At 46.9% G+C, this 14123-nt stretch overlaps 1 protein-coding gene across 1 annotated transcript; it reads right to left on the bottom strand.

Moving 5' to 3' along the window:
* Positions 1-9496: 9496 nt before the first annotated feature.
* On the bottom strand, positions 9497-12751 carry JAGN1 (jagunal homolog 1). The gene is made up of 2 exons (XM_005547770.4): positions 12520-12751; positions 9497-10431 (listed from the first exon to the last, which is right to left on the bottom strand). The coding sequence occupies exons 1-2, from the start codon at positions 12606-12608 to the stop codon at positions 9969-9971; spliced, it is 552 nt and encodes a 183-aa protein (XP_005547827.1). The 5' UTR covers positions 12609-12751; the 3' UTR covers positions 9497-9968.
* Positions 12752-14123: the final 1372 nt, after the last annotated feature.

Raw genomic sequence — 14123 nt, 5'->3', positions numbered from 1 at the left:
AATTAGTCGAGATCTTAAGCACTACTCAGCACTGGGTGCTGGAGATACAGAGGTGACTGAGGCACCATTTAGAGTGGGGAGGAAAAAAAGCACTCTAGGATGCACGTGAAACCCATATGTACCCTGGCTTCCCACCTGGTTAACTCTCAGGACTATAGCCAAGTTCTCTCTACCCATGAGCCAGGTCCAGCTCTTCTAGGCAAAGGGCTCCATACCAAAGGGGCCCCTAGCTTCAAGGACCCACTAGTCAGTACAGCCTGCTCAGGAAGCCCCAGAGCTCACAGCTGAGCCCTGGAGTGGAGGGAGTGGGCCCCACACACTGACCTGATTTCCTGTGGTTTCCGGTGCTGGAGAAAGGCTGACGAGGCTCCATCTTTGTGGGAACCCTCCCCATCATCCCACAGCTTCCTCCCACTCATGGAGCATTTGAGCAGCTTCAGCCCTCACCTTGGTAACACACACACTGGAAAGAAAGTTGGGGGCACACCTACCAGGTCAAAGATCCTTTTTTTTGAGACCAAGTCTCACTCTATTGAGATTATTTTTAGGCTGGAGTGCCGTGGCACAATCTCTGCTCACTGCAACCTCCACCTCCCGGGTTCAAGCGATTCACTTGCCTCAGCCTCCCGAGTAGCTGGGAGTACAGGTGCCTGCCCCATGCCTGGCTAAGTTTTGTATTTTAGTAGAGACAGGGTTTCACCATATTGGCCAGGCTGGTCTTGAACTCCTGACCATGTGATCCTCCCACCTTGGCCTCCCAAAGTGCTGGGATTACAGGCGTGAGCCACTGCGCCTGGCAAAGACATCTTGAGATTGTTACTGTCCCCTTGCAACTCAATCTAGACCACCTTTCAGTGGCCTAACCACAGCCTGCTTTCGACCAATTCTATTCTTGTGTTTAGGTTCATTGTCTGAAGGCTGCATCCTACCCATTATCCTAAAAGTACCCTCTAGCTTTTTGAGTTCATGAAAAGATAAAAACTCTTATCCTTTATGTTTCTCCAAACCTAGTAAGGAAGCAGACCACTACTACTCCTGCTGCCCTCCTCCCCCCACCTTGCCTAGTTCACAAGACAGGAGTAAAGGGAGAAAGAAACAAAAGTAAGATAAATAGCCAGACAACCTTGGCACCACCACCCGGCCCTAGGAGTTAAACAAAGTAATAATAATAACATCAACCCCTGGCCTAAACTACTTGTGTTATCTGTAAATTCCAGACACTGTATGAAAAAAGTATTGTAAAACTTTTTGTTCTGTTAGCTGATGCATGTAGCCCCCAGTCATGTTTCCCATGCTTGCTCGATTTATCACGACCCTTTCACGTGGACCCCTTAAAGTTGTAAGCCTTTAAAAAGGCCAAGTATTTCTCTCTCGGGGAGCTCGGCTCTTAAGACGCGAGTCTGCCGACGCTCCCGGCCGAATAAAAAACCTCTTCCTTCTTTAATCTGGTGTCGGAGGAGTTTTGTCTGCGGCTCGTCCTGCTACACTAGCAGTAGGAGAAACATAGGGGGAAGTATGTGCTGCGTAATTGAATAAATGTCATTTTATATTTCATCTATGTAGTTTATCTGTTTCACACTTCACAAAACACTTTCATATTTAATCCTCCTAACCCTGTGAGACAGGTAAGTGATAATTATTGTTTTCATTTCATTAAAAGAGAGATAAGGAAGCAGAGGGATAATGACTTGGACAAGGTCAAAGTCTATAGCCCAGGGAGCTGCACTTTTGCTAGGCCCTTGCAACTTAATTCTCTCTTTTTTTTTTTTTTTCTGAGACAGAGTCTCACTCTGCCACCGAAGCTGGAGTGCAAATGGTGCAATCTCAGGTCACTGCAACCTCCACTTCCCAGGTTCAAATGATTCTCCCACCTCAGCCTCCCAGCCTGGCCTCCCAAAGTGCTGGGATTACAGGCATGAACCACAGCACCTGGCTTTTTTTTTTTTTTTTTTTTTTTTGAGATAGTCTTGCTCTGTTTCCCAGGCTGGACTGCAGTGGTGTATTCTTGGCTCACTGCAAACTCCGCCTCCTGGGTACAAGTGATTCTTGTGCCTCAGCCTCCCGAGTAGCTGGGATTACAGCTGTACACCACTATGCCTGGCTAATTTTTGTATTTTTAGTAGAGACAGGGTTTTGCCACGTTGGCCAGGCTGGTCCTGAACTCTTGGCCTCAAGTGATCCATCTGCTTCGACCTTCCAAAGTGCTAGGATTATGGGCATGAGCCACTGTGCCTGGCCCCAATTCTCTATCATCCTATGGTCTTCCCTCCCACAGCCTCATCTTCCTCTGTTCTTGGAACCCAAAAGGGTCTGCCTGACACAGACCCTAACACAGTATGCCTTTTGGCCTTGAAGCCCTTCTCTGCAAACAAAACAGTGAGATCTGAAAAGAGGAAAGGGTGGTTTGGCCATACTAAAAATAGGTTAGAGAACCTTCCCCCAAATTCTACCTAACAGTGGTTTAGATCTATATAAATAATGAGGTCTTTTTTTTCTTTTCTTTCTTTTTTTTTTGAGACAGAGTCTCACTCTATCACCCAAGCTGGAGGACAATGGCGCAGTCACCACTTACTGCAGCCTCAACCTCCTGGACTCAAGTGAATCCTCCCTTCATAGGCACATGCCATTTTGCCTGGCTACATACAGGGTCTGGCTATGGTGCTCAGGCTGGTCTCAAACTCCTGGCCTCTAGCAATTATCCTGCCTCAGCTTCCCAAGGTGCTGGGATTACAGGTGTGAGCCACTGCGCCTGGCCAATAATGAGTTTTCTTTTTTTATTTTATTTTATTTTTTTCTGAGACGGAGCCTTGCTCTGTCGCCCAGGCTGGGGTGCAGTGGTGCAATCTCGGCTCACTGCAAGCTCCGCCTCCCAGGCTCATGCCATTCTCCTGCCTCAACCTCCCGAACAGCTGGGACTACAGGCGCCCGCCACCTCGCCGGAATAATTTTTTGTATTTTTAGTAGAGACGGGGTTTCACCCTGTTAGCCAGGATGGTCTTGATCTGCTGACCTCGTGATCCGCCCACCTCGGCCTCCCAAAGTGCTGGGATTACAGGCGTGAGCCATTGCGCCTGGCCCAATAATGAGTTTTCTAACGCTGGAGGCATGAAGTGAGAAACTTGGTTCTATTCTAAAACAATCCTTCTTCTTTACCCTTATCTTCTGATCTCTCACAGAGAAAATACTGGTTAATTGCTCCTGGTTTAGGTATGGGAGGAGAAGCAGAAAAGAAAGAAATGGAGGTGGGGCGCGGTGGTTCACGCCTGTAATCCCAGCACTTTGGGAGGCCAAGACGGGCGGATCACGAGGTCAGGCGATCGAGACTATCCTGGCTAACACGGTGAAACGCCGTCTCTACTAAAAATACAAAAAAATTAGCCGGGCGTAGTGGCGGGGGCCTGTAGTCCAGCTACTCAGGAGGCTGAGGCAGGAGAATGGCGGGAACCCGGGAGGCGGAGCTTGCAGTGAGCCGAGATCCCGGCACCGCACTCCAGCCTGGGCAACGACTGAGCAAGACTCCGTCTCAAAAAAAAAAAAAGAAAGAAAGAAAGAAATGGAGATAAGAAGGAAGGAAGGAAGGAAGAGGAAGGAAGGGAGGAAGGAAGGGAGGGAGGGAGGGAGAGAGGGAGGGAGGGAGGGAGGAAGCGGGAGAGGAAGAGAGGAGGGGAGGGAAGAAGAGAGGGAGGGAGGGAGGAAGCGGGAGAGGAAGAGAGGAGGGAAGGGAAGAAGAGAGGAAGGGAGGGAGGAAGAGAAGAAGGAAGGGAAGGAGGATGAGAGGAGAGAAGAGAGGGAAAGAGGGAAAGAGGGAAGAAAGGGAAGTAAAACAGCATTCCAGAACCCGCTGGAAAAGTAAAAGGAATAAAGGTGAGGAAGAAAGGGGGAAAAAGAAAAGGAGGTGTGCATTTTATTTATTGTCTTGCTGGTTTACTTATTTATTGTAAAGACTGTTCCAAAAAGTATTTAAAGTACGAAGCACAGGGTGAATTCTGGCACAACCTAGGGAGGGGGAGAGATGGGATCAACATTTGCTGAAATCCTACTATCAGGCTCTGAGTCATGCGTTTTGCCCAGTTTATTTTATTTGTACTACAACGCTTGAGTTGAGTCTTATTACCCCATTTTACAGACTGCGAAACACTCAGGAAGATTAGGTAAAGTCCAAACGCACACACCTAAGAGCTGAAGTCAGTCCCTCACTTGCTTCTCTCTCCTAGGATTATGCTGTGGAGTTCCTCCCAACCCTTGCCCCCACCCCACATTGCCTCCTCCTGCTCGATGCCTGGCCAGCTCAGGCAGCTTGCATCACTAAGGTAAAGCCAGAATGAGTTTTAGGTCTGAGTGAGATTGGAAAAGCCATTCCTCTGACCTTCCCCACCTGCTCCCCTCCCTCCAGGCATCCTACCTGCAAGAGGACACTGTGAGGGGCAAAAAATGTCCTTTCCAGAGCTGGCCAGAAGCCTGTGAGTGCTGCTGACATGGACCCTTGTGCACACACATCCCCTTTGTCTCCTACACACACATGCACACACACACACACACACCACACTTCACACGTGTGCTGGGGGAAGCCCCCAGAAGGCATGCAGGTACTTTCCCTGGAATCAGTGGGGGAAAAGGGCTGCCAAGTCTACGGGTCAGCTTGCCAATAGATCAGAGAGTGCTGAGCACCGCAGCACTGTGAGAAGTTCAGACATATGAGGCCTAAGAGATGGTGTCCTAACAGGATGGGCCAGAAGACCTGGGTTCCCATCCCTGCCAATTATTCCTCTCTGAGCCTCACTTTTCTCATCTGGGACTCACCGCTATGTCTTCCTGGCCCTTTCTGCCAGAACATACTACTTGGGGAGATCAGCGGGTTTCTGGACCCTGTAGTTCACAGAAGGTACTAAACTTAGCAGTACAATTGGCAGGGTTAACAATGTAAAGAAAGAAATGAAATTGTTGGAAAGAAAGGAAAGTAGATCTTATAATGAGTTACCAGTGGTTAGACTCGTAGGAGAGTTGGGATTGTTTGGCAAGTGTCAACAAGGGAGGAGTAAGTGTGGCTGGAATAGGAGGTGGCCAATTGGAGTAAAGGCAATAAAGGTGTGTTGTAGGGCTTCAGCACAGAGGCCCTGTCTTCTTGGCAGGTGGCTAAGGCCTGTCTCACCTGTGGTTTGTGTCAAAATGAGCTGACCAAGACTTCATGATTAATAGCCTTTACTTGGGGACAAAGCCAGGAGCTCAGGAAGTCCTGGCAGGCCCCTGCACATGCTTAGAGTGCACTGTGGGGACCTTGGGCAGCCATTTTTCTTGTCACTGCCTTATCTGTGCGTGAACTCTGATCAGACCATGGAGCAGCAGCACCAGGTTCTTCCTGTAATGGCCAATTCCTAATGTCTACTTGGGGCAACTCTGCTCACTGATAGAGAACCCTGGGCAGGAAGGCCCACCAATTAGATCAATGTAAAACAAGAGTGGGCAAGTATCCCTTCTTTACATCTACTCTTCCAGAAGGATCAACCTCCAGAATTCTGAGGCAAGAAATTATTGCTGAGAGGTAGAGACTCCCAATCTCAGTGAGGAAGCCAACACTGCTCATCAAGGGAAGGCATTCTGTTACTCATTAAACCCCTACTATGTAGCCTGTTCATACATATTACCTAAGCCTCACAACAACCCTGGGAGTAGCTAAAATGATGCCCATGTGTCAGATCAAGAACAGAGGCTCAGGTATCTTGCACAAGGCAAAAGTTAGTAAAATGCCTGGCTGGAATTCCCACCTACGGCTGTCTAATATAAGAAACTGTTGGCCAGGCACGGTGGCTCACGCCTGTAATCCCAGCACTTTGGGAGGCCAAGGTGGGTAGATCACTTGAGGTCAGGAGTTCGAGACCAGCATGGCCAACATGGTGAAACCCCATCTCTACAAAAATATAAAAATTAACCAAGTGTGAGCAGAGGTTGCAGTGAGCTGAGACTGTGCCACTGCACTGCAGCACAGGCGACAGTGAGTCTCAAAAAAAAAAAAAGAAGAAACTGTTCATTCCATTATACCACATTGCCTTTCTCATGGCCTAGATGATCTCTAATAGTCCCTTCAACTCCTATATTCTCTAATCTTGTAAAGATCAGGAAATAAATAACCATCTTTCACATTTATATAATGATACATAGTTCATAAAGCACTTTCACAATATTTCAACTTTTTTTTTTTTGAGACAGAGTCTCATTCTGTCACTCAGGCTGGAGTGCAATGGCGCTATCTCGGCCCACTGCAACCTCCGCCTCCTGGGTTCAAGCAATTCTCCTGCCTCAGGCTCCCGAGTAGCTGGAATTACAGGCACCCACCACCATGCCCATTTGTATTTTTAGTGGAGACGGGGTTTCACCATGTTGGCTAGACTGGTCTCAAACTCCTGACCTCAGGTGCTTTGCCTGCCTCGGCCTCCCAAAGTGCTGAGATTACAGGTATGAGACACTGCACCCGGCCACCTTATTTGATCTTTAAAACAATCTGTGAAATAGGGAGAGTTGATTTTAGTCCTGATTGGTAGATGCATTGGTACTTGAACATATATTCTGATTCAAATAATGTTCTTTCTACTAAATCAAGATACAAGGGAATCTTGTTTGCTTCAGGGAACACAACCATGAGGCAGGAAAAGGTGATAGGAAAGGTCCACAAAAGCAAAATTTCAACAACCTAACAAGTAGAAAACTAACATAAACCAAATAGTTTTGGTTTGTTTGCATTGTTGACAATAATTTTCATAATGGGTCTTTGATAATACTCTAAGTCCACAAAGTACCATTCCAGTAACCAAAGAAATTTCAAACTATTTGCATCCCAATTCTTTAAAAATGAGCAATCTGCGTCTGGTGCACATACTAACCCCATTATCCATACATTTCCATCTACTAGTGCTCTCCGAATTCTATCTCTACTTCAGTTTGGTTCTATCCTCTGTGAAATACACCCTGACTTTAGTTTACAATAATTGTCTCAAGAATTGCATGTGAGGCTGCACACAGTGACTCACATCTGTAATCCCAGCACTTTGGGAGGCCAAGGCAGGATGATCACCTGAGGTCAGGAGTTTGAGACCAATCTGGCCAACATGGTGAGACCCTGTCTCTACTAAGAATACAAAAATTAGCCACACGTCTGTAATCCCAGCTACTCAGGAGGCTGAGGCAGGAGAATTGCTTGAACCTGGGAGGGAAAGTTGCAATGAGCCCAGATTAAGCCACTGTACTTCAGCCTAGATAACAGGACAAGACTCTGTCTCAAAACAAACAAACAAAAAAAATTAGGCTGGGCACGGTGGCAGGCTCCTGTAATCCCAGCTACCAGGGAGGCTGAGGCAGGAAAATCACTTGAACCTGGGAGGCGAAGGTTATAGTGAGCCGAGATCGTGTCACTGCACTCCAGCCTGGGTGACAGAGTAAGACCTTGTCTCAAAAAAAAAAAAAAAAAAAAATTAAAAGAATTGCAAGTTTTTCACTTCCTATGCAGTACCTAAAAGCAGTAAAATAAGAACTCAGAGAAAGAATTAATGTTCCTTGAAGGAACCAGAAAGCTCATGAATTACCATATTAACTGGGCCTTAAAGGATAATAAAGCAGTATAAAAATAGAAAAGGGAAATTTTTAAGCAAAGGACACTGGGAAACCATGAAACCTATATGGGATCTGTAAGAGGTTTAGCTGACTAAGACAGTGTGAGACTGGGAGTACTAGGAGATAATGCAGGACTGGTGGATTGGGACCACTTTGGAAACCTCAGAGCTTAAGGCATTTAAGTTGCACCAAAGATCATAGTAGGGACTTAATGATCACGGAACAGATGATCCAGAGCTGTACTCTTGGTATACTCACCTGAACAAACGGATGCAGGAAGAGGAATGGCTATAAGGCAGAAAGGCAAAGGTCTGTTTGGGACATACTTATTTTGAGATAATTAGGACATCTAGAGGAAGAGGTTTTAGAGTGGTAAGTAATGCCAGCCAGGCACGATGGCTCACACCTGTAATCCAAGCACTTTGAGAAGCTGAGGCAGGAGAATCGCTTGAGCCTGGTAGGTAGAGGTGATCCAAGATGGCGCCACTGCACTCCAGCCTGGGTGAGGGAAATGAAACTCTGCCTTAAAAAAAAAAAAAGGGGGCCGGGCGCGGTGGCTCAAGCCTGTAATCCCAGCACTTTGGGAGGCCGAGACGGGCAAATCACGAGGTCAGGAGATCGAGACCATCCTGGTTAACACGGTGAAACCTCGTCTCTACTAAAAATACAAAAAACTAGCCGGGCGAGGTGGCGGGCGCCTGTAGTCCCAGCTACTCGGGAGACTGAGGCAGGAGAATGGCGTAAACCTGGGAGGTGGGGCTTGCAGTGAGCTGAGATCCGGCCACTGTACTCCAACCTGGGCGGCAGAGCGAGACTCCGTCTCAAAAAAAAAAAAAAAAAAAAAAAAGGGCCAGGCACGGTGGCTCATGCCTGTAATCCCAGCCCTTTCGGAGGTTGAGGAGGGTGGATCATGAGGTCAGGAGATCAAGACCATCCTGGCTAACACAATGAAACCCCGTCTCTACTAAAAATACAAAAATTAGCCGGACATGGTGGTGGGCGCCTGTAGTCCCAGCTACTTGGGAGGCTGAGGCAGGAGAATGGCATGAACCCGGGAGGCGGAGCTTGCAGTGAGCTGAGATCGCAACACTGCACTCCAGCCACTGCACTCCAGCCTGGGTGACAGAGTGAGACTCCATCTCAATTAAAAAAAAAAAAAGTGACTCAGTAATAATGACTAAGTACATACACAATGTTTATAGAATAAAATAATGACTACAACTCTGGAAAGGGCAGAGCTCTGCACTTACAGATCTGGGCATCATCCAGACAATAAAATCAAGTGCAAACAGACACATTATCTTTCATGCAATAAATACTGTGTCAGAATTTCAGGTGTGAAAGGGCCTTTAATTTATATCTTTCATGCAATAAATACTGTGTCAGAATTTCAGGTGTGAAAGGGCCTTTAATTTAATCACAGATCTCTCCCTTCCTATTTTTAATGTATTTGCTCCACATCATTAGATACTATGTTCACTGGTTGTTTCACATGAATAACAAGTTTCTACTAGATTGTAAACTCCCTATAAACAGAGGTACTTTAAAATTCTTTTGGATGCCATTATACAGTAGTGGACTCACAACTGATACTCAGTTAACACTGAATGATAAATGTGAATATCCAACTAAAAGAGCCCATAACCTAAGCTAGATAAATGAGAATGGACTATTTCATAGAGGGAGAGATTAAATGTCTGGCCCATAGTTCTTACCAATCAGCTGTAGGTTAGAACTATGACTTAGGTTCCCCATACCCAATCTACTTCTCTATGGCCACTGCTAGGTTTCTCAAGGGGCTTCTACCCATCATCTCCTAGTGTCTAAGGCCTCATCTTTCAAGCAACACACCTTTCACACTCTATCAAGCCCCAAACACAAGGCACAGTGTGGGCACGGTTACTGAGGTTTTTAATTAAAATGCTTTGCAGAAGAGACCACAGCCTGCCGAGGGAGCAGCTTCCCAAATGTTTCCTGATCCATGACCTACACAGGAAGTAATTTGATTTATTCCCTATTTCCTTCAGTCTCAATGGCTAAGAGGTAATGGATGGAAATGGGGAGAATGACCGAGAGGAGGCAACGATGAAGCTCATTCTTAAAGAAAAACCTCAAAGTTCAACTTCAAACAGCTGAAGTTTGTTTCATAGCTGTTGGTCACCCAGTTCTAGCCAACCAGAAATAAATTATAGTTTTGCCACCACAGCAGATGGCAACAGGAGCTTTCCAGAACTTTGGCCTGGTCTGCATCAGGTACCAACATCACAGCTGCTAAAATCACCAGAAGGAATTTAGAACCGCTGTACTACTGTCCTTTCATTCAATGGGAGGTCCAGGCTTCACTCTAAAGCGCAGTCCGACACGCTTCATTTATGCTTCTTCTCCTGTGTACTGGTGAACCAAGAGTCTAGGAGCTTCTTGCTGTAGTACAACTGCCAGGCATGCACTTGGACTGCCAACACCAACACCAGGTACATGACGGAAACAGCAGAAAAACCGAAGAGGAAACGGTAGGCCTTGCCATGGCGGTAGAGCTGCTGTGCAGCAGGGAACATCTCCATGCTGCCATAAATGAGTGGAGCGATGGAAAAGAGTCCCATGCTGATCATGGAGAGCACCAGGTAGCTAATGTTGTTGCGGGGAAAGGAGAGAAGGCCCAAGAGAGAGGGCAAAATGCTCAGCAAATATGGGTATTCCCACTGATAGGGCATGGCCACCTGATCATGTGACAAGAGCCTCAGGTGTCCCACGCTCATCTTGGCAACCAGCAGCAGCCATATGACCAGATGTACGTAGATCAGCTTCTTGATTTCATACTTGAGGGTCACACTGTGGGGCAGAGCAGAGGGAGAAGTACCTTTCAAATTTTTCTTACCACCAACTATATGCCAGGCAACTGTACTGGACACTGGGATACAAATTTGAATAAAACAGCCTAGAAGCCTAGCACAAAGAGCAGAGGAGGAAAAAATAATTAGAAGATGAAGTGAAAAAGTTCTAGTAAATATATGTTCCCAGATATATGAGACCACAGGAAGGAGGAATCGACTCTGCCTGGCATGGAATGTCAGAGATGACTATCTAGAGGCAGGTGATATTTGAACTAGCCTCAGGATTGAGTGAAGATGGGCATCCCATGCAGGAGCATGCAAGCAAAAAGGCCCAAGTATTTGTGTTCCAAGAAAGCAACTGGTTACATGTGGCAGGAACATATTATTAGGGGGAGAGGAGTAGTGGGATATGAAGTCACAAAGGCTATGAGAGTTAAAGGCAGAAGAGGCTGGGCATGGTGGCTCACAACTGTAATCCAAGCACTTTGGGAAGCTGAGGCAGGAATGCTTGAGCCCAGAGTTTGAGATCAGCCTGGCAACAAAATGAGACCCCATCTCTATTAAAAAAAAAAAAAAAAAAAATACTAGTAATAAAGAGGTAGAGCCTGGCGTGGTGGCTCACGCCTGTAATCCCAGCATTTTGGAAGGGTGAGGCGGGTGGATCATGAGGTCAGGAGATCGAGACCATCCTGGCTAATGCGGTGAAACCCCGTCTCTACTAAAAATACAAAAAAATTAGCCAGGCGTGGTGGCAGGCGCCTGTAGTCCCAGCTACTCGGGAGGTTGAGGCTGAGAATGGTGTGAACCCGGGAGGCGGAGTGAGCTGAGATCGCGCCACTGCACTCCAGCCTGGGCGACACAGCGTGACTCTGTCTCAAAAATAAATAATAATATAATAATAATAATAATAATAATAAGGCAGAAGGGTAACTCAGAGCTGTGTTTAGCAAGAGGACTCTGACTGCACCATAGGATTAAAGCCTGGAAGGGAAGGTATTGGCAGAGAGGAAAAGTACTCAGGCTGCCCATACTTCTCCAGCCAGATTTTTCATCTAAAGTAAGTACACACTTATCTTATTCTTCGAATTCTCTCAGGTCCCAAATGTATCCTCCTCATATCCCTAAGGGCAATGTTTCCACTCTGGGCTGTCATGAAAACACCTGCTTAAGTTGTGAGGCCCCTTCAGCCGGGGCCTAGAGATGTGAAAGAAATGAGGGTTCAAAGAGCTTGTCCTTCTTCAAAACTCTGGAGAGAAAGATATGAAGAACATTCTGGGAGAGGTCAATGGGTTTAAGGAAGTAAACATTTTAAAATTTTTATTTAAAAATATTTATTGTAGAAAATGTGGAAAGGTTGGGGGAAAAAAAAGTTACCTCTAGACTTCAAGCTCCATGAAGGCAGGGAACAGTTTTTTTCTTTTCTTTTTTTAAATAAAATTGTTTATTGAAGGTATAGCATGCATACAAAGACCATGTCTGCTTTTGCTCACTATTATAACCTAGTGTCTAGCAGTGTATGATGGTTGGAAGTTCAGTATCTGTCGAACTAGTAATCGAATGTAGAAATACTCCTTCCGTGGGAGTGTTTATAGAATTCATTTTAGGCAAGGCATCCTTAGGAGAGGCTGCCTTTTACTGTCTATATCCCCCCAAACGGCCCAAAATATAACACCTACCATATATTACGCGGTAGGCCTTACGCTATTTCCTTTATACGAATTACTGATTAATCTTTCACCAAAACCTAAAAGGCAGATTATTCTCTCCCTCTACAGATAAGGAAGCTGAGGCTCAGAAATTCGGTTTCGAAGGTGACACAGCAGGGCCAGCATCGACGTGACTCGGGAGTCCACGCGGGGCTGGATCCCCTCAAGGCACCGGGCGGATCAAGGGGTGGAGCTCGCGGGGGCGACGGGGCTTTCCAGGATGGGGGACAGGCCTGAAGCCGTCACGGGAAGAGGAGACTTGGCAGGTGCGCGGGGGCTGGCTGGGGAGCAAGACCCTGAGGCCGGGCCGGCGTCGCTCCCCAAGCCCCGCAGGCTCCGGCCGGGGAGAAAACCTCCGTGCTCCTCGCCTCACTTCATACCTCATCTGGTAGTGCATGGCGACGCGCTCTCGGTGCTGAAAGTCGCTGCCGTCGGTGCCGGCCGCTCGCGGGCCTGCTCGAGACGCCATTGTGCCTGCCCAGAACCCCCGAACCCCTCACGCGGACCTGCTACCGCAACGACAGCGCCAAGTGGCCCACGGACCCTATTTGCGCCGCCGCAGCGCCGCCACCACAGCCGCGCGACTCTGTGAAGAGAACTTCCGGCCCCTCTGTCTCAGGAGGACCGACTCTGTGGTCACTCCTCTCAGCGCAGGCGCCCTTGTTCCCTCTCGCCCCCGCCCCACCCAGCCCCGCCTCCCGTGGAGCGCGGAGGAAATTAATCCACAGACTCAGCGTGTTTTTGCTGGCGCTCAGAGGCCGCTTGAACACTTTTACTTTCTTAAACTGTAGTATCAGTTTAGGATACCTCTGTCCACACTTTACAGAGGGGGAAACTGATACATTCTGTGACTTTCCCTGGAGCAGACATCACAGTCTCACGCCTGTAATCCCAGCACTTTGGGAGGCCGAGGTGGGTGGATCACTTGAGGTCAGGAGTTCAAGACCAGCCTGGGCAACATGGTGAAATCCCGTCTCTACTAAAAATACAAAAATTAGCCGGGTGTGGTGGCGGGTTCCTGTAATCCCAGCTACTTGGGTGGCTGAGGCAGGAGGATCGCTTGAACCAGGGAGGCAGAGGTTGCAGTAAGTCGAGAATGTGCCACTGCACTCCAGCTTGGGGGACAGAGTGCAGAGTGAGACTCCGTCTCACAATAAGTTTCTCACATTTAATAATTGCAAAGAGAAAACGGGAACCTCTCAGTGAGGAAATCTGGCTTGTCCTCCTTAACCAAATAATTAATTTGATCAATAATGAGATAAACTGATATCTTGTGCCTCTTTTAATATTCTGAGGACACAGCATGACTTCTAAGATGTTTCTCCGAAGAATACCTAACTGAATCTAATCATGAAGAAATGACATAAATCCAGACGGAGGGACATTCTAGAAGAGAGCTGGACCGTACTCTTCAAAAATGTCAAGGCCATGAAAGAAAAATTATTTCCAAATAAACTTTATCTGTAGAGACAAAGTAGAATGACCATTGCCAGAAGCTTGAGGGATGGACAGGGAATGGGGAGTTAGTGTTTAATGGATACAGAGTTTCAGTTTGGGAAGATGAAAAATGTTCTGGAGATGGATGGTGGTGTTGATTGTACAACTATATGTGTGTGCTTAATGCCACTGAACCGTACACTTAAAAATGATTAACATAGTAAGTTTTATGTTGTGTGCATTTTACCACAACAACAAAATACTAAGCAAAACTTTAAAGAAAGAAGTTATGTTATCCGAATAAAGAAAAAAAGAAAGAAAAAAGCATGTATACTGAGCATCCACCATGCACCAGGTTACTGTGCTATGACCTGCAGACACAGAAATAAACTTGGTCCATTTCCCCTGAGGGATCACAGCCCAGTCGGGGAAAGAACTTGTACCCATGAGGCTAAGAAATACAAGAAAACACAGGAGGCTGAGGGAGGAAAAATGAGGCCTCTCTCCCTGACCTGGAGGGTTAGGAAAGTCTCTCTGGAGTGGCAGC

The sequence above is a fragment of the Macaca fascicularis genome, chromosome 2 (assembly GCF_037993035.2).
Source record: "Macaca fascicularis isolate 582-1 chromosome 2, T2T-MFA8v1.1".
Lineage (NCBI taxonomy): Eukaryota > Metazoa > Chordata > Mammalia > Primates > Cercopithecidae > Macaca > Macaca fascicularis.
The sequence above is the reverse complement of the archived record's forward strand: the minus strand, read 5'-3'. Positions and strand labels throughout refer to the sequence as shown.